The following is a 20,617-nucleotide window of genomic DNA, read 5'->3' as shown; positions in this document are numbered from 1 at the left end:
TAATATTAATTCTTATTTTCCAAAATACTACAGTTATTATGTAGGATGAAATAGCCCTTTCTTTTTCTATGATATAATGCACACATCACACCAGAATATATGCGAGGTAGAATTCGATATGTCATTTTGGATATCACATGAATATCTCTCGGTCCAAGAAAATTGATTTGAAATTTTTGGACGTCTTTAAGTTACCTTAATAATATACAAGTTATGATATTGTCGCGAATGAATTAACATAAAATACTATAAAGACAGACAAACTCCCCAACACAACCAGACGAACCCAGTGACCGCGAGTCTTGTCTCAATATCCGCCGCGGGACCCAAACCAAGGACCCCGGGGTATAAAAGGGCAGCGTCGCCGAATCGAGACACACAGTCACACACTCGCCCACAGGTCTTACAACAGGTAGACACTGGCTGAAAAATCCAAGCTCCTGAAGTAAGAATGATATCACTCCTGGCTGTAAAAGCCGGCCGATTCTAACGAGGAGAGACTGAGGTTGAGAAAACCTAGCCCCTCGTACTTCAGCGACTTTAGTTTTGTAAAAGTATAAATAAACCTCGTCGGATAAAACAGTAACTTGTCTCGCTACTTTCAACTGGTGGAGGCGCCGGGCACCCGATCGTACCCCACCGATGAGCTGTTCCCTAAACCCGGACTCCTTCGCCGACCTCAACGGTTTCGCTATCAACGACATTGACGCTTGTTCTTCTTCAGTCGACGACGCTCTACGCCGCTCCCGCCGAGGACAACTACCCGAGTTCTCCGGTCTCACCCCGACTCGTCGCCAGCCCCGCACAATTTCGACTCCCACTATGGCGACCGCTGCCGAAATCACCACGGCTGTCGCCGCAGCCCTCCAGGCTATCAATCTCCACAAGCCCAATGTTCCTACATTCAACCCAGATTCATAAGACATAACAGATTTCGTACAAAGCACGGCCAACGAATCAGATGCAGCCTTCCAACGACCCTCCAGGGAAAAGCTCTCGCGTGGTACTCAACAAAACTGCGCATCCTGAACGGTGCAGTCCGTACTTGGAACCACTGGAAAAATGATCTGATTTCAGAATTCGGGGATGGCCATTTTCAATGAACTAATGGCTCATAAGCAAACACCGGGACTTTCGCTATGCTCTTTGGCTAATCCCGCTTTGGAGGAGAACGAAAAGGTTAATCATCTACTAAGAGGATTACTTCCCAGTCTTCGCGATCGTCTTATATTGACGTGTCCAACGACTTCGACAGACTCTTTAGAGAAACTACGACTCATCTCGACCGTGCCAGCAGCTGACTCATCTGTCAACGAGTCCAAGCTTAATGAACTTCTCACAACGGCCCTGAAGACCAAGAGTGAAGATTTGAGTACCTCAACCGCGACACCCCTATTGCTTCACGATACACGTTCCGGACCAGGAAATATCTCCTACCACGAGCTAATCCGGGAAATTAGATCCCTTCGCGAGGAAGTTGGGTCCCTCCGTCGGGAAGTTCGTCAACCCAAAATATCACCGTCGTATCCTGCCTGCTATATTTGCGGTCGTAACGACCATCTAGCATCATATTGCCGTCAGTCACGCAATGAATTATCCAACCGTAGCTGTAGTCCCTCACCAAATCAGGGGAGAACCGGCTCACCATCGCCCTGGAACTCTCAAACCAACTTCAACCAAACACGGAACCAAATTCCATCACCAAGTCGCTAGCGTAATCAGCAACAAAGCACCCGTAACCAGTCTCCTCGTTCAAGACAGTATTCCTCGGGAAACGACAACGGATGGAGGTGAGCGGAGACCCCGACCCATCTTCTCAAAAAGCCATACCCCTCCTCCACAGCGCACCACACAAACTAATACACGTTCCAGCTACAATCGATGGTGTCCAACTAGACGTCATCATCGACTCCGGTAGCCGAAAAAACATCATCAGCCCAAATTTAGTCCAGAAACTCGACCTCATTACTACTGCCGCTGGGAGTACCCAACTTCAGGTCGCCGACGGGAAATGTATTACTCCTCTTGGCCGCACCTGCCTGCAGCTAGAAATTGGCAAGGACACCTACGACATCGAGACCTTAATTAGAGGTCGGGGATGGTTAACTTTTATTCAATAGATAAAGCTCTCAAAATTATTCGTAAAACGTTTTGATCAAGTAATTTATATTTCTGTATTATCCGATTAATTTTTTGATAAATTTGTAAAATTAATCGGAAAAACGACGTGTTTTCGATAAAAAGCTCAAATTTTACGAATAATACATGTTTTTTAATCATTTTCCGAAATATTAACCGGTAAATTTCTTTGTTTACATTTTTTTCCCGAAAAAAATTAATTTAAACATGGATAATGATTAACCGTTACCGACCTCTATCCTTAATCGTCCAAGATTTCAAATACGATGTACTCCTGGGTTTTGAGTTCTGCGAGATCAGCCATGCCGAAATTAGTTTCCGAACCCGTACCGTAACCATTGGATCCTCGATCTTCCCACTATCTGACGATATTTGATAAAAATAGGATTAAGGGGAATATAACCTGCAAAGCAATCTTTCTGAAAGACCCCTTCAATTTTTCAAAATACCCTGTACAGTGGTGCCAAACATTTCTAAAGCCAAATGCATGAGGGATCTCGGGGTGGCGGAGTGGTTAGCACTTTCGCCTCGCAGCAAGAGAAGCTGGGTTCGATCCCAACTTATGGCACTGCGTGAAAACTCGGAATCAATCCTTCTTCTCTCCCCACTGGTTTGAGGGGTTTCCCCCGAGCTTTTAGATTTCCCCTTCCATAAAAACATGTTAAGGTTAACGGTAATAGTAAGTGTTGGGAGCTGTTAGCTCGCGTGGCATGAAGTACTTGCCACTACCCTCCTACGCAATTTAACCCGGCCACCTGAATTAATGGCTTTAAAAATCGCTTGATGACTTAAGCCTTGGGTATTAGCCAGTTATCCGAGCTTATTATTATTTCAAAAATTTTCAAAATGTAAAACCAAAATTTCAATATTTGAACTAAATTCCAAAAATTTCGCCCTAGGATTTAAAAATGTTTCCAAGTTTGTGTTGCCAACACTATTTTATCATTAATCCCCAGCTTTGATTATTTATTTATTTGGTAAACTGTCCTTGAGCAGATGTATAAACATATTTTAAGATTATGTTGGATTCCCTGGATCACACGAAAATAGGCTAATTTAGGGACCAAATCTCGTATTTTTACGGTAGATTAGGGACCTTGAAGAAAAATAGGGACTTTAGGTATTTTAGGGACCTGGTGGGAACAGTGGTGTAGTCCTAAAAAAAAGAACCGGGGTGCTACCTAGGGACGGCCAACTTCTATTTCGCGCGTAATTGAAGTTGGCTGAACCGGACGCTATAAATGTACGTCCAACTTCGATTTTTAGCGTGATCGAAGCTGGCCGTACCTAGGTAACGATTTGAAATTGTGATGGTATTTTCCTGCGGGCAAAATTTATAATAAATTCACACACCCTTTATTCGAGAAAAATTATTTACGAAATAGAAGCAAGGCACGCCCTGGCAAGTTGAAAAAATGACGCAGGGCGTGCCCTGGCAAAATGAAAAAACCAAGACGAGGCGGCACACTGCATTTGAAAAAAGCACCGGAGCGACGCCCTGGCCCGACTATACCACTGGGTGGGAAGCCTGAAGAAAAATAGGGACTTCAGGTATTTTAGGGACCTGGTGGGAACCCTGCACTAGAAATATTCAATTCCGAAATATCGGCAAACAACAACCAGAAACCTATAATCCACAGACAAAATGTGCTCGTACACTGTTTATTTCCAATACAAAGATAGAATACAAAAATATCACACGTGTGTAGAATTCAGAGGGGATATAGAAATTACGAAAGGTATCACAAAATAGAAAAACGGTTTACGTTTCTACTAAGATAATCGATATATCTAACGTAAAAATCATAGAATAAGAAGAATGTACTCTATAGTTTATCCAATAATTGTAGTGGTAGTTTTAGAAGAAGATGGCAATTTATGAAGTTCAGGGTCGCTCTTAAAGGGACAATAAAGCACGACCCTAATTACCTTTCGTAGATTTGGTTGAAGGAGGGTTTACGAGTGAGTGGACGCCACGCTGTCCATTCGGCTGTTCGAGCGACTGGGGTTAGCGTGCACGTCCACCGTGACTAGAGTGACTGCCTTGTTCCTCATATCCTCGTCATCGGACGAGTAACTGGGCGGTTCTAAACTGGGGTCCCGGGCCCCCCAATGGCTCTTGGGCAGGCTGATTCGATTCATGGCCGAATCTGGTCGAATGACGACCGTCGTCGTTTTCCCCTTCGCCGCCTGAGGCTCTTCGGTTTGCTCGTCCTCGGCGGTGTCTTGGGAACGGTCGAAGACATTGTCGTCATTTTCCTCTTCTTCTTCTACTTCTTCTTCGTCATCTTCGTCATCGTCATCTTCCTCTTCCTCATCTTCGTCGCTGAATTCGTGGGTCAATTCGGCCGTTTCGCAGTCTCCCGGTATGGCATCCTCGGGAGAATCTGCCCTAGTTGAATCTCCTAGTTCGGTTTTAAATTAATTCATTAATTAAATTTAATAATTAGGCTGCAACGTGCTTCGTGCAATATTAGTGCGGTTAAGTGCTGTAGAAAAAAAACTCTACCTATGGCGTAGGAAGGATTGTTTGATCCAGACACGTTTATGTCCTCTTCGACGGACTCAATCGAAGACTCCTCTTCAGCTTCGTCCTCCTCGGTCACTTCCTCTAGTTTATCGGGAACCTTTGGAGAACAGATGGGATGGAAAAAAGGCGTCATTACTTAGTAAATAAAATTAAATTTAACACTCAGTAGTCCAGTGGTGGATTGACTAATATTTTGAGAAGGCTTAAGCCTAGGGTCCCCGAAGGGCCCGAGACGAGGCTAGAGGAAGGTCAGGGAAGCCCTAATAAAACTCAAGGCTAGGAGCCCGAGACGAGGCTAGAGGAAGGTCAGGGGAGCCCTAATAAAACTCAAAGCTAGGAGCCCGAGACGAGGCTAGAGGAAGGTCAGGGGAGCCCTAATAAAACTCAAAGCTAGGAGCCCGAGACGAGGCTAGAGGAAGGTCAGGGGAGCCTTAATAAAACTCAAAGCTAGGAGCCCGAGACGAGGCTAGAGGAAGGTCAGGGGAGCCCTAATAAAACTCAAGGCTAGGAGGCCGAGACGAGGCTAGAGGAAGGTCAGGGGATCCCTAATAAAACTCAAACCTAGGAGCCCGAGACGAGGCTAGAGGAAGGTCAGGGGAGCCCTAATAAAACTCAAACCTAGGAGCCCGAGACGAGGCTAGAGGAAGGTCAGGGGAGCCCTAATAAAACTCAAACCTAGGAGCCCGAGACGAGGCTAGAGGAAGGTCAGGGGAGCCCTAATAAAACTCAAGGCTAGGAGCCCGAGAGGAGTCTAGAGGAAGGTCATGGGTGCCCTAATAAAGCTCAAGGCTAGGGGCACGAGAGGAGGCTAGAGGAAAGTCATGGGAGCCCTAATAAAACTCAACGCTAGGAGCCCGAGACGAGGCTAGAGCAAGGTAAAGGGACCCCTAATAAAGCTCAAAGCTAGGGGCACGAGAGGAGGCTAGAGGAAAGTCATGGGAGCCCTAATAAAGCTCAAACATAGGGGCCCGAAACAAGGATAGAGGAAGGCCACGAAACCCGTAATGAAGCTCAAACATAGGGGCACGAGACAAAGCTGGAGGAAGGTGAGGGTACCCCTAATAAAGCTCAAGGGTTGGGACCCAAAAACGAGGCTAGAGGAAGGTCAAGGGTCCCCTAATAAACTAATAAAGCTTACGTGAAAGGGAACGAGTGGTAGTTAATCCGCCACTGCATTCGCAACGAACCTTTTCAGGTACAACCGACTTAAATGCGTCTCCACTTTCTTGCACTTCGGGTTTGTGTTGTACGGGCAGAACAGTCTGATCGACTACCTCATTCGCCCATGTGTCAGTGACACTTGGCTCGCTGTTATCGCGGTCGATACTCCTAGAATTCACTTTAGAAATATTCTGAACGGAGGAGTGACGCGTTAGTGTCCTCTGGAAAGGGCCGGCGCTTTTAGCCCTCGATTTCAAAGTTTCCTTTTCCAAAGTTGAGGCCTTGAAATTGACCGGTTTCTTAGTGTTTGGTGCCGGTAAAGGATGCTTCGGTCGCTCGATACCCAAATGCTGTTCGGCCTGGCATCTGCGTGGTTGTAAGATAATAATAATAATAATAATAATAATAATATTAATCAGCTAGGCTAATACCCAAGGCACCACCTTAGGCATAAGTTATCAAGCAACTTTTAAAACCATTAATTCAGGTGGCCGGGTTACAATGCGTAGGAGGGTGGTGTCAAGCCCTGCATGCCACGCGAGCCAACAGCTCCTTACACTTACTATTACCGTTAATGTGGGGTGCCGGAGTGGTTAGCGCTTTCGCCTCGCAGCAAGAGGAGCCGGGTTCAATCCCAACTTGTAGCACTGGTTGAAAACTCGGAACTACTCCTTCCGCGTTGAGTTTGCAAGTTCTCTCCCCACTGGTTAAAGGGGTTTTCCCTCGAGTTCTTCCCATAAAAACTTGTAGAGGTTAACGGTAATAGTGAGTGTAGGGAGCTGTTGGCTCGCGTGGCATGAAGGGCTTGCCACCACACTCCTACGCATTGTAACCCGGCCACCTGTTTAAAGGCATTATAAGTCGCTAGATGACTTGGGCCTAAGGTGGTGCCAAGGGTATTAGCCTAGCTGATTATTATTATTAATAATAAACGCGTCATTGATATACAGTCATCAACTTACTTGTAACAGGGTTTCCCGCCATCGACCTTGACGAGACTGAAATGACCTTGAGCACCACCCAATTTGGCCCCTACTTGATAGCGGTATTCGCAACAGGCGCTCAACCTTAAATCGCAAATGCCATCGACAAATATTGTCACGCTAAAGGTGTAGCCTCGATGGCGACGAGACGCGAATGTCAAGAGATCTGTAAATTGAAGGACATTGATCAGACCACACGGAAATAAACCATCGTCTCGAGATGACCAACCTCCGGCGGAATGACTGCCCTTATAAACGAGTATCGGAGTACCCCCACAGTGCTGTTGCTTCACCACAATTTCCGGCGTTCTGGAACCAGGATCGATACTTCTTAAAAGTTGCGAGCCTAAGAACCTCAGAGTGAGGTGACAGGACTTGGGTAAAGTAGAACTCGAAAGATTCTGCAAGTGTCAGAGTTTAAAACTTTAAGATGGTTACGGGTGTATTACAACCCGCAAATTACATAACGCAAAACATATCGGCTCTTTCGACACCATCCTAAACAATAGTATCAATTTAAAAGACTCCACCGCCTAAATTAAGTATTAATTTAAATTAATTTTTAGGCAATCCGAATTTTGGAAATAAGGTAGCCAGGTTATTTGGAGTTAGATCATAGATGGAGCCTGTATCAATTGGTACGAAATTCAAATATCCCAATAGTGCGTACGCGTGTTATGAGGTCCCGCTTATTGGCCAGAAATCTCTCTTAAAATTAAAATTTCTTAATACAACGTAGTTCCGAAATAATCAGTACTAACTAAAAATATAATTTTCAACTAAGTCGGTCTTAATTTAAAAAAAAGTAAATAGCGAAAAAACACTTAAATGGAAAAATGACTAACTTTTTGGGCACCGATTGAGATATCTTGGGCCTTTCTATGCCTAATTCTTGGATAGTTATGGGGAATACGGTGGCATCGGTTACACTGTACGTGGGCTCAGTACACACAAATCCCTTAGGATTGTGTGTAAAAATGAGAAATACCAGTACTATATTGTAACTGTTAGTTAAAATAATTGATCATTTATGTTCCGCTAGTCCTCTCCCCCTGTCACATTTAGTATCACCATAAGTAACATAAATATAATAATTAGGACACATATTGTTTTAATGCTGACCGAACGTTTTTTCGACACTGCCATTCTCGTCAAGCTCCAACTGTCTTGGACTCGCACTTGAACTGACAATTGTGAGTGGCGTGTTATCGTCCTTGGTAGTAGTATATTTCGCCTTGGGCATATTTAGACACTAGGGGGCTCTGTGCTGATAACTAACCCTAGATTTCGCAATAGATTTGAAAATCAGTTCGGTGATAATTTTCCCAAATTGAAATACTTATGGTAATTATGTTACTTGGGGTAACTCTGACACCTAGTAGCAACAAACACAAGGATAAAGCAGCTAACCTTTAAACATGCTAACGCAAACTGAGTGTTATGTACAAATTTCATTGGACGAACCTTTACGTTGAACGTTTTATGGGCGGGGGAGGGGAGACAAATTCCGAATTTTCCCCTTCCGACGGCAGCAGGTGCTAAAGCATCTAACCACAGACTTTTGACGGGTTGCGTTCTCCTTGCGTGGAGTGCTGTGTTTGTTGCTCCTAGCTGACACCTATGAGCAACAAACACAACACCCCACACAAAGAGAACGCAACCCGTCAAAAGTCGTGGATTTTCTTGTGTACATTTTTCATTGGCTAGACGCATTAGCGCCTGCTGCCGTCGGAAGGGGAAAATTCGGAAATTGTCTTCCCCCCCGCCCGTAAAACGTTCAGCGTAAAGGCTCGTGACGCTCGTCCAATGAAATTGGTACACAACCCTTCGTTAGCGTGTTTAAAGGCTAGCTGCGTTCTCCTTGTGTATGTTGCTCCTAGCTGACACGAACTCCCCCCTTTACTGCGTTACGTAATTTGCGTACGGCCCCGATGTCAAATTCCAAACCTGCACGGATGTAGATTTGATTTTTCTCGTTAGTTTCTTCCTTCGAGTGAGAAATTTCTCACTTTCGTCGCTCCATTCCAACAAATCTCGAATAGTGACGGGTTGCGACCTCTGCCCTCGAGCGCTGAAGCTTTTCCTTTTCCTGGCCACGTTCTCTGTCGATGCCGAGAGGAGTGGCTGAAGGTAAGGGGACACGGCTTTCAGCAAGAGGGCGTTATTGGCCTGGGCGTAGAATTTTTCGATGGCCTCGAAGCTAGACTAAACCAACGTCTTCGTTAGCCTCCGACAAGATACGACTGCCTCAAAAAACTTACGGGAATGAATGGCTTGGTTCTCTTACGAGGGTGCGCCGACTTAGGTCTCGAAGCGTGATAGTTGGATATTTCGTAAATGTCCGAGTTATTACTAACTAGCGACGAACCATCGTCGTTTTTAGGGACCTCGAGAAAAGTTGAACTAGGTTAGAAGGATACAAACGGGACGCTGGTACACCAATGACTTACGTCGTCAAAATCGAAATCCTGGACGTTAAGATTCGGTGGGCTGTAAGACCTCGATAGATCTAAATCGAATGACTTGTCGATTCTCTTCACTTTTCCGCGCGACTTTCTGTTTGACGGAGGGGCGCTTTTGCCCCTTCCGTGATACCGGATTGAGACTGAACCATTAGGAAAGCAATTTCGAAGACAAGCTGGAGCGCTGGAATTCCGTCGCCTCCGACGAGCGCTCTAAACACGCGCCACCATTAAAGTATCTAATCATTGAAAGTGCGAAACAAAGGTGAAAAAATTGAGGTTACTCTAATTCGCTCGACCGTTTCGACCTTCGCCAGTTCGTCAATGTGGCGTTCGATCTGGGACTTTCTCAATTTTTCAAGGTCAATCGTTTTCTTGACGATGGCCGTAGCCAACGCCTGGTTGGCCATCTGTTTCCGCAAACGATCTTGGTGTTTGCGCCGATAGATGGACTCCGGAATTATGCTGCCGTCTTTCCGGATCTGCGAGGAAGGACAACGCCTAGGTCAGATCGAGCCATACTTTCATTTCGTTAACACTTACCAAACCCATCCCAATGAGATGTTGCTTGATAGCCGGATTGTTAAAATAATGAGTCAGATTTCTGTCTGTCAAGACGCTGTACGAACCCAAGGGTCTAAATATGTAGAAAAATGAAAGAAGCGGTTCTGACATTACCTCCAAGAAATATTATAAGATGGAGGATAGTGTTTCGCGGAAGGGTTCAGTGCTTCTATATCAATACTTGACAGTTTGTGGGTGCTTAGGTAGATACGAAAATACCGAATAAAATTGATATCTTATTTTTATTATTATTAATTTTAATTAACTAATAATTAAATTATCAATAGATTGGAAAAGTAATTTGGAGTTTGGAATTAAATTTTAATCTGGTTGCAATACTTTGAATTGGGAATGGAATTTCAATCTGGTTGCAATACTTTGAATTGGGAATGGAATTTCAATCTGGTTGCAATACTTTGAATTGGGAATGGAATTTCAATCTGGTTGCAATACTTTGAATTGGGAATGGAATTTCAATCTGGTTGAATCGGGAATGGGTGGTAATGGAAAAAACTATGTTTTTGAATCGTGAATGGGCGGTAATGGAGAAAACTAAGTTTTTGAATCGTGAAAATGGGCGGTAATGGAGAAAACTAAGTTTTTGAATCGTGAATGGGCGGTAATGGAGAAAACTAAGTTTTTGAATCGTGAAAATGGGCGGTAATGGAGAAAACTAAGTTTTTGAATCGTGAATGGGCGGTAATGGTAACGTTTTTGTTTCATATACAGCTTCCTTATACGCTAAGCTAGCATACTATTATTTGGTGGTTGTAGGTTCTTTTAACACTGGGAAATGGATTTCGTAACAGTGTACACAATAATCATAAGGTTATTGCAATGTTGAAAAAATTAGCTAAACTTACAAGGAAATAAATGATAATCATAGATTTTGCCATAGATCTAGAGTAAAATTACCACCAAAAAGTTAATTCCCTGACTTTTCCTACGCATTGTAACCCGGCCACCTGAATTAAGGGCTTCAAAAGTCGCATGATGACTTAGGCCTAAGGTGGTGCCTTGGGTATTAGCCTAGCTGATAATTATTATTATTATTATTAATTATTACAAATTGTTAAAATTTACTGACATTTCCCTGACTATTTGGGCCCATCTTAAAATTCCCTGACTTTCCCTGATTAGAAAGTAGTTGTAATTTTGTACAGGGTGTACATAATTACAGCTAGGAGCAACAAACACAACGCATGTTGGGTACAAATTTCATTGGACGAACCTTTATGCTGAAAGTTTTACGGACGGGGGGGTGAGACAATTTCCGAATTTTCCCCTTCCGACGGACCGACGGCAGCAGGCGCTATAGCGTTAAACCAATGAAAAATGTACGCTAGATAATGCACGACCTAATCAATATTCGAGGCTACTTTAAAAAAAGCTGTTGTCAAAATTGGATATACTGAATGTTTAAGAAACACAACGGCCGTAGTAAGATAAACTCGGCATCGATTATCTTCTATCTTTTAACTAGACCAGTCAAGATATAACCAAAAGTCTGATAAGACTTCATATGAAGTCTTATCAGACTTTTGATATAACAAGGTCTACTTTTAAACCCACATTTAAGTTTTGATGGGATTAACCAGGTTGACCACAACTATAATTGATAATATATCTTACGTTTCAAGATAATTTTTTTCTTACAATATCTAGTGATGTAAATTTACCGGTAATAATAAAAACAGTATTTAAATTTACCGGTAAAATTACCGGTAAATTTACCATTATCTTTTTTATATAATCAAAATAATGGTTTGATGTCACAAATTTTACCATAGCCTTAGGTTACATTAAACTTAGAGAAACCTCCTAGATATCCCCTTAGAAATACATTTAAATGTATGGAACGTAAAATCACAGTGCCGGGAATTCCGAGTCCTTAAAGGGATCCTTCACTTACAACAGGGGAAGGCATAGGGGTCACAAAAAAACTGGTTTTGAAGCACACAGCAAGTCTGGATTTTATGTGACCCCTCTGCCTCCCCCTGTTGCGAGTGATGGATCCCTTTAACGGGGCCGCTGAATAGAAAATGATTAGTCTCTAATCTGAATAGTTTCGAAACTGATTTAACTCGAATCTGACTTCACTCGAAACTGAACAAACTCGAATCGGAATAGTTTCGAAACTTCCGATTCGAGGGAAGTCAGATTCGAGTGAAGTTAGTTTCGAGGGAAGTCAGTTTCGACGCTAATCAGTTTCATGTTTATTCATATTCGAGATTATTCAGATTCGAGACTAATCATTTTCGAGACTATTCAGGCGTCTCTCTTTAACAGGAAAATGATTTGGTTTTCTGGTCCAATGTAAAATGTAATTATTTCTTCTTATATTTGAAGTTCAACAAAAAAAATTTGGGTGTTTTTTGCTTTATGAAAATAATTGGTAAATTTACCGGTAAAACCACTCGGTAAATTTACCGTAATTTTACCATTACCGGTAAATTTACCTCGAGAAAAATTTACCGGCTAACATCTCTAACAATATCAGAATTATTTTAAAAAAAATTCTGTAATGCCCAAATATTCCATTTTGTATATTTCACCAAAACCACTTACAAGGAGACGACCCGAGGTGATAATCACCGATTTTGTTCAAACTCGGGTATAGTGTACACCTCCATATACTTTAAAAAATCTGCAAGGGAAAAGTTGCGACGGGCTTTCGTTTTGCCATGGCAACCGAAAACGTTTTTGACAACATGATTTGGAATTTTTCCATTGAAAATAACATGGGAATCTGAAGGATTTTAAGGGTGAAACCTTTTAAAAAAAGAAAAATATTTAAAATTTCAAAAACGTTAAAAATACATTTAAATTGATTTTAAAAATTAAATTTAATCAAGTTTAAATGCAATTTGGTCAATTGGGGGACCCTTAAAATCCTTCAAATTCCCATGTTATTTTCAATGGAAATAATTAAAAATCATGTTGTCAAAAACGTTTTCGGTTGCCATGGCAAAAAGAAAGCCCGTCGCAGTTTTTCTCTCGCAGGTTTTTCAAGTTACATGGAGGTGTACACTATACCCGAGTTTGAACAAAATTGGTGATTATCACCTCGGGTCGTCTCCTTGTTAGTTATTTATTCCCCGTATGCCGAATAACGCGGTAGCTCCGCGAACTCTTTCTCCGTCACAATATTTGCTTCTCATTTCCTTTTCCTAATTCGTCAAGCGTCATGGAATTGACTATTGACACTTTACAACCAGCGCCCGCGTACGTGCCTCCATTCGCATTGGCAGGGTTGTCCCGAAAAAGGTTCCCCCTTCTCGCTTTTGGCTTTGTTTCGGTCGGTTCGCGACCCTAGTTGCGTTACCCTGGCCTTTCTAAACATTAACGAAGAAAATCATTATTAAACTTTGCCAGAAAGCCATACTGCAGTAGTTTCATAAGCAGATGGTTTTCTTTTCCTTTGAATGTATTCCCTATTTTTAAGTTACCTTTCAACCTTGAAAACATGTATTCAATTTAAATTGTTATTTAGTGGTTTCTAACACGCGTTTTGCTAATTTGGTATAACGATCTACACGCGCGTGCCCCTGACCTTTGACCTTGGAGCAATGGCGTAACTAGAAAAATTGCTTTAGTCCCATTCGACCGAAATCCCATTCGACCGAAGGCGATTTTTGAGGTGTCCCATTCGACCGAATTCCGCCGAAACGTGCGGTTTTTATGTGTCCCATTCGACCGAACGCAGCTATATAAATTGGCTTTTGGAATGAGCATGAATTATATTTTTATCTTCACCTAGTCAAGAAAAGTAACTGAACCAAAACTGAAATGGTAAACTTAACCAACTCTAACCTAACCTAACCTAACCTAACCTAAACATGGATCTTCGATAGTACATACCTTATAAATAAAATACCAAATCACCCCGCCAATTGGGCTACATTTTAAAATTCTTTCGGTCGAATGGGATTTCGGTCGAATGGGAATAAACGGAAAAATTGGGTCCCATTGTAAAATTGGACCCGCTATATTTACGCCAGTGACAGTTCACCCGTCGTGGTGGACGGCTAAGCTTGAGAAGTTGAGGGGGCCCTATAAATTAGATGGTCTTTCATATATATTAAAATTTAGCTGGGTGGGTCAACATTTTTACCCACCTTTTAATATAGGCGTATTGACTAAGCGCGAGGCAGTTATTTCAAATCTAGGGTACGAGGTTTATATTATTTTCGACTACACTAAGCGATATGAAGCTCGATTTTTCGGAAGTGGGTAATCACTTCGTTACAAAACCGTCAATCGGGAAGCTCTCTGAATTCGAATCTAGGGTACGAGATCGGAGCAAATTTTTGCTTGTTCTTTTTAGATTTTTTCGCCAAATGGTAAAACACAACACAAAAATTCAAAATTACTAAAAAGCGCGGGAATATGTTTATGGAATGTTCCATTTGCGGTTTTACTCTAGACTAGTCGATCGGGGCGAGATCTATGACGTCAGAGACAGATTCAGAGTGAATCTCGAGCAATCAAATTGTAAATGCAAAAAGTCTTCAGTGAGAGCGTTTCCTATAGCGTTTTCCATTTCATTGCTCGAGATTCGCTCTGACTGTCTCTGACGTCATAGATCTCGCCCCAATCGACTAGAGTAAAACCGCAATTGGAACATCCCATTAGCATATTCCCGGGCTTTTGTTGTTTTTCGTCTGCTAGTAATTTGAATTTTCGTGTATTGGTCTCCCATTTTGCCAAAAAATCTAAAAGGAACACACAAAAATTTAATCTGATCTCGATCTCGATCCGTTGATCTGTCGAAATCGGCAGATCGGTTTTGGGCGATCTCGGAGCACCCGAGAGCGGGAAAAGGAACACGCGAAACTTGATCGGAGCAGATCCGAGCACGCAAAGGAACATAAAATGTTGATCAGAGCGATCTAGAACGCTCGTGAGCAGTCAAATGGAAAACGCTATTACACTACATCACGACTATAATTTTACCTCGTCTAACGGTGATAAATGTAATACTGCAATCTGTAGGGATATTTGCTTTAATAAAACCATTAATGAAGTAATTTTAGAATATCACTACAATACATGTTGCATGATATAACTTTAGCATGAAACAAAATTATATACACAAGGCTTAAAGATTTAAATTTTGCGTCAAAAGTTCAAAACTTTAAACTGAGCTAAGGCTTAGAAATTAAACCTTCACTTCACTGCTTACCCGTCCAGTTTTTTGTTGACTCCAGCCACCATCCACATGTTTAAATATATCGTTTTACTTTAAATTTATAAGCATTTACAAAAATTAACATAAGTACAATGTAAATTCAATAAAACTCTGCAATTTTCACTGAATTGTTGAAGATGCTCCAAACGCCGCTGGGACTCGTTTCCATGGCAACCGATGATGCCGAAGGGGAAACTTTTCACCACCGCACAGAGCACGCCACTCTTCGTGACGTTTTTTTTTGTCCGTTGACCTCTCCATCAAAGCTTTATGTTTATTTTTATGAAAAGTTAAATAAAATGGCAACTAAAATACCAAGCATAACAAAACTATCCGAAAGAGTAATAAGAATTCTTGGTTGTAATCCAGGGGCAATGACATTGCAAGGAACAAATACATATTTAATAGGAAATGGAAATAAGTAGTGTACCACTTTTACCCTAATACTAGAGGTTGATCACTGAGTAATTGGTGTACTGTACTAAAAAGAGTACGTGTACTCTGGGATTCTATAAACCGTGTCTGTACTATCAAAGGCTGTACTCGGTGTACAGAATTTACAGAAGTGGTTAGCCCCTCACCATAATATTATGTAAAATAATATAAATTCAGCTAATTATATTCCAGACGAATATTACTGGACACTGGTGATAGTAATGTACCTGAATATATAAAACATTTGGAAACAGTTCTTAAGGAACAAAAAGTTCAATTGCAAGATATAGTTATTACACATTGGCATCATGATCATATTGGAGGGGTGCCGGATATTAAAGAGGCTTTAAATACAGGTGAAAATTAACTATAATACAAGAAAAAACTTAACTCTAGTTAATGTCATTAAACGATAAGATTGCAGGGTATCAAAATTTCCCCAAAACAATGAGAATTTGAAAAATAATAATTACAATTATCTAAGTGATGGCGAAGTTTTAAATACAGAGGGTGCTACGTTAAAGTAATATTTTGATATAACATACCGAATTTATTTCTGTAATATATAAATGAATTACTTTCAAATAGAGTGGTTCACACACCCGGACATACAACAGACCATGTAGTTTTAATTTTAGAAGAAGAAAATGCCTTATTTAGTGGAGATTGTATTTTGGGTGAAGGAACAGCTGTAAGTTCAACCATTTTTACTAATACCATAAACTAGCTTAATTTCAATGAATTTCTTCAAGGTTTTCGAAGATTTGCATTCTTACATGTCTTCCTTAAATAAAATTCTGGAGCTAAAGCCGGGCAAAATATATCCTGGCCATGGTCCGGATATTTCAGAGCCCATTCCTAAAATAAAAGCCTACATCGAACATAGACTGCAGCGAGAAAAACAAATTTTGGCTGTCTTAAATAAACAGCAAGCGTTAAATCCAATGGACATTGTCAAGCTTGTTTATACAGTAGGTTTGACCACGTTCAAAGTTATTTTAAAGTTATACCATAATTAATTACTTCTAAATTTAAAAGGATACTCCTGAACATCTACACGCAGCTGCTGCGTATAACGTTAGTCATCATTTAAGTAAACTAGTCAAAGATGGTAAAATTGGTAAGGATAATCATTTAACAAATAATAATACAAATAACTAATTTCGTCATAAATATAGGTGAAATTAATGGTGATGAAACTAAATACATAATGTTATAAAAATAAAATAATTTTTTACTAAATATTTTTTGAAAAAATATCTTGTTAAACTTATAATAATTCAATTTTATTTTCAAACATGTGGTCTTATCACAATTGGTTTTGCATAATTACACAAATTTTGGTTTAAGTTAATAAAATAAAATTGTTAACTAGTACATTGTGCAAAAATGAACCTTTAACATCCTACATCATTTCATTATGCAATATTTTCTTCATAATTGACACACTTTTAGGCACTCTTTGAGAAATGGGAATGTTACTTTAAATATTCCATTTTCTTGTAAAATAAAACAAACATCTAGTCTCAAATGACTAGCATTATTTAAAACAAAATTATTTCAACCTAACTAAAACAATTTTGAAAACTAAACAAAACTAATATTTTGTTACAATTTTGTGTAAAGCTACTCTTAATTTTTTAAAGTATTGGCAGGAGTAAATATATTTGCTATTTACTCCTGGTATTGGAGCGTTAATTGGCATTTTTATCAAGTCTCTTGGCCAACATAGAGTGCGAGACATTTTCATACACTATGAAAGTTATAGCTGTTGTCGGTACGACTCGCAACAAGCTTGGGACTAGGCCTTTATAAAAACCTCCTATTTTCTCAAACCTACAAGACAAAAAAATGTCTTAGCTTCTCAACTGACATTTTAACCAAATAAACTAATCATTTTCGTGTTTAAAAAATACACTTGGCTGAATTTTACAAATGGAAAATCTTTTGAAGCCAACCAACATTTTTCAAAAAAATTACCATTCATAAATACTATCAAATTAGTACAAATATATAATCTTAAATAATGCCCAATAATTCCATATTGTTATAATTTTAATGTACTTGCGCTAGTGAAATGCTAAAATCTCAAAATTATCACTAAAAAAGAACAGAATATTCATATTGCTATTTTTAGGTGAATTTAAATATTGCTTTAGCTATGTACATATAAATTAATTCCAAATATATATTCATTATATGGGAACAACTTTGGCTAGGAGTTGGAGTCTTTCTTAATCTTTGAGGATTGGTTATCGGGTGATAACGACTCATATATAAGGAAGACGATGCAAATGTTGGGCATGACATGAAGTAAATAGGCTGATAAACCTTTGTAAAAGCCTCTAAGACCTTCACACCTACAAGAATGGTCAACATTTCATCCAAAATTTGGCCTAAGACATTCTAAAAGTTAAACCCTTTTCAGATAGACTTATAATAAACCGCAGTTCCTTTTTAAACATATTTCTGTATAAAGAAAACTTTGGTTTAAACTCATCAGAAAAAGGTCTAAAAGTTGAGTTTCAAACTAACCAACGTTTTCTAACCTGGTTGGGAAATAAGGCAAGCTGTTAATTCGAAATCTTTAAAGTGGTCCAAGTGACTAGTGGACTTCTAAATAGTTTCAATTACGGACCAATTCTAATAATTTTGTAATTGATCATTCTGAATTAGGATTTTTGCAGGTTTTGGAAGCTTTTTCTTAAGAACTTTAGCAAAAAACCTTATTTCCCATGATTTCCCTCAAATCACTTTAAAACAAAGCGAATAGTTTGAAAAACTAGGTTACAATAAATCTATGCAAATAATAATTCTAATTGAGCGAACTGTAGCTGTTTTAAGAATTCAAAAAATGCCATACCTCCACGTTGTAGAGAGGACATCAAGCACACCATTATAGTGACGATGTTGATCTTGCAGTCTGGCTCTAACAACTTGATAGGGGTAAGTCGCACCCGCAGCAAAAAGTTTTGAAACAGCGGCAAATGTTATGTATTCTAGAGTTCCCTAAAAATCAAACGTAGAATTAATCATTATAATTAATTTAATTCTGTTTAAATATCAATCTACCAATTTAGCATTATTTGGCATCCCATAATATTGAGTATATCTTTGTTTCATTTCTTCGTAAGCCATGAATTGCAAAGCTCCGTGAGAGATACCAAAAATACCAGGTGTAAAACCCTATAAAACGTATTACGTGCTTCTTAGTCCTTAAAGGCTAAATAAGATAGTGAGTTTTACCTTGTATAAACCTTTAACCCCTTCATATTTATAAACTTTATGCAAAGCGTCAAACATCCCAGAGTATCTCATGTTCCCTGGCAATGAATTATCATTCATGTACTGTAAACATAGCCTAGTTTTCACAACCCAAAGGGGATTTGTAATAACTAACGTCAATGCGCCTGAAAAATAAATTCTTATAATCATTAAAATACGAAAGAAAGTATTTTTTACCAGACTGTGCAGCAGCTAGCATGTGTTGGCTTGGACCGAGAAAGCCTTTAACATTCCCTTCCAACATCCATTGCTTGATAGTGTTGTAACTACAAAATGAACACAATGATTGACTCTCAACTCTCTTCGAAAACCGTTTTATATCTTACAAAAGGAAATAAAAACCCCAGGCAGCTCCTGCTCCCCAACAATTTGGTGTTACTCCTTTATACAGTCCAGAAAATCCTTCAGTACGTACAATTTTTCTAACAGCATCGGTAATACTGCGATAATGCGGGCGGCTTTCAATTTTCCCATCATGCACTAGAAGAAATTAACGAATCATCTTTCTGTAAGGCAAGTTTACTAATGAAAGGTTTCACCTGCAAATCGAATTTTTAATAAATCTAGAGGATGAAGAACTATTGTCGACGTAACACCACCACTTATACCAGCAACTAAATGTTCATATCTCACATGCCTTAAGATAGAAAGCTCGCGGCTTACAACCTTACTGGAATCACTCATGTGAAATCGCTGATTTTAATCCTAACAAGTGAAAAACATAGCTAACTGCAAGAAAAACAAATAATAGATCAATTCAAAACATATACAAGATTATATTCCGTTTTATTTGCATGTTGCCGGGGACGGATCGAAGCCTAAGCACGTGGTACCCAATATAATAGCGTTTTCCTTTTGACTGCTCTCGAGCGCTCTAGATCGGTCTGATCAATATTTTATGTTCCATTTGCGTGCTCGGATCTGCTCCGAACAAGCATGGAGGAAGCACGTGACTGATACTGCGTTCAGTCAATAGGAGCGGACATTTCCATAGAAGAGGAGGGGTTCAAAAATCAAGTGGCTCTGCCGAACGGCGGAGACACGAACTGAGTCTAAGCTGAAGAATTTTCGTGAAAATTGTTTTTTCTCCCTAATGCTTTTCCTACGGGAATTTGTTTTCCTAACTGTGTTGCAATTCGGAGACTTTTTAATAATTTTAGTGTTTGTACTCAACTTTGAATTTTTCATATGATTTTTAGTAAGTTTTCAGGTTTTATTTAAGACTACTTTCATAATTTTCCCTTAATTATTTCGCTTGTAATCTACTTTTAAAATCGACGAAAATTTTAAGGCGAGGAAATGAATTCCCCGCCTTTGGGACCTGTATTTGCGCAATACCGAGGCCTAGCAGAAATACAGGTCCCAAATTATGTTACATATGCTACTACTTTATCTCAAGCAGCTTCAGTGCTTAAAGGGATCCATCACTCACAACAGGGGGAGGCATAGGGGTAACATAAAATCCAGACTTGCAGTGTGCTTCAAAACCAGTTTTTTTGTGACCCCTATGCCTTCCCCTGTTGTGAGTGAGGGATCCCTTTAATGACTTTTTTTTGCCTCCACTGTTAGAATCAGTGGCCGTTTAGCTCCGCCGCTAGCTCATTGTGCTAATGTTAATGTGCAATCTCCTACTCTTTCTAAATTATCGTGTGAACCTGCTGATATTGTCATCTTATTGGGTAAATTAAATGCTTCTAAATCCCCAGGTCCCGACGGTCTTCACCCTCATTTACTTAAATCTCTAGCAAATGCCCTATCCTTCCCACTGTATCTCCTTCGTTCCTTTACTCTCTGTGAGCTCCCCCCTTCCTGGAAGGAGGCTCATATTACCCTCATTCACAAAAAAGGTCCTCGGAGCGACCGATCT

At 40.1% G+C, this 20,617-nt stretch overlaps 3 protein-coding genes across 4 annotated transcripts; 1 reads left to right on the top strand and 2 right to left on the bottom strand.

Annotated features, from left to right (window-relative positions):
* Window positions 1–4,002: 4,002 nt before the first annotated feature.
* LOC149934893 (glutamate-rich protein 3-like) lies at window positions 4,003–15,260 on the bottom strand. Its single transcript, XM_090180822.1, has 11 exons — window positions 15,025–15,260; window positions 9,819–9,912; window positions 9,560–9,757; window positions 9,264–9,488; window positions 9,075–9,200; window positions 8,761–9,018; window positions 7,043–7,214; window positions 6,793–6,979; window positions 5,857–6,196; window positions 4,649–4,766; window positions 4,003–4,544 (listed from the first exon to the last, which is right to left on the bottom strand). Exons 1-11 carry the CDS (start codon window positions 15,060–15,062, stop codon window positions 4,096–4,098), a joined length of 2,205 nt encoding a protein of 734 aa, XP_090036948.1. The 5' UTR covers window positions 15,063–15,260; the 3' UTR covers window positions 4,003–4,095.
* On the top strand, window positions 15,240–16,803 carry LOC149934892 (endoribonuclease LACTB2). Its single transcript, XM_090180823.1, has 7 exons — window positions 15,240–15,451; window positions 15,658–15,821; window positions 15,883–15,988; window positions 16,054–16,156; window positions 16,218–16,436; window positions 16,504–16,585; window positions 16,644–16,803. The coding sequence occupies exons 1-7, from the start codon at window positions 15,330–15,332 to the stop codon at window positions 16,682–16,684; spliced, it is 837 nt and encodes a 278-aa protein (XP_090036949.1). The 5' UTR covers window positions 15,240–15,329; the 3' UTR covers window positions 16,685–16,803.
* On the bottom strand, window positions 16,752–19,698 carry LOC149934891 (solute carrier family 25 member 32). Of its 2 annotated transcripts, none has more exons than XM_090180826.1 (7): window positions 19,290–19,691; window positions 19,077–19,230; window positions 18,928–19,016; window positions 18,712–18,875; window positions 18,538–18,651; window positions 18,329–18,474; window positions 16,752–17,301 (listed from the first exon to the last, which is right to left on the bottom strand). In XM_090180826.1, exons 1-7 carry the CDS (start codon window positions 19,432–19,434, stop codon window positions 17,160–17,162), a joined length of 954 nt encoding a protein of 317 aa, XP_090036952.1. In that variant the 5' UTR covers window positions 19,435–19,691; the 3' UTR covers window positions 16,752–17,159. The 2 variants fall into 2 exon arrangements, with proteins under 2 accessions (XP_090036952.1, XP_090036951.1); XM_090180825.1 differs by lacking the exon at window positions 16,752–17,301 and adding an exon at window positions 17,315–17,825 and having other exon boundaries at window positions 19,290–19,698.
* Between the last annotated feature and the right edge of the window lie 919 nt (window positions 19,699–20,617).

The sequence above is a fragment of the Leiobunum rupestre genome, chromosome 7 (assembly GCF_980474605.1).
Source record: "Leiobunum rupestre chromosome 7, qqLeiRupe1.1.hap1, whole genome shotgun sequence".
NCBI lineage: Eukaryota > Metazoa > Arthropoda > Arachnida > Opiliones > Sclerosomatidae > Leiobunum > Leiobunum rupestre.
The sequence above is the reverse complement of the archived record's forward strand: the minus strand, read 5'-3'. Positions and strand labels throughout refer to the sequence as shown.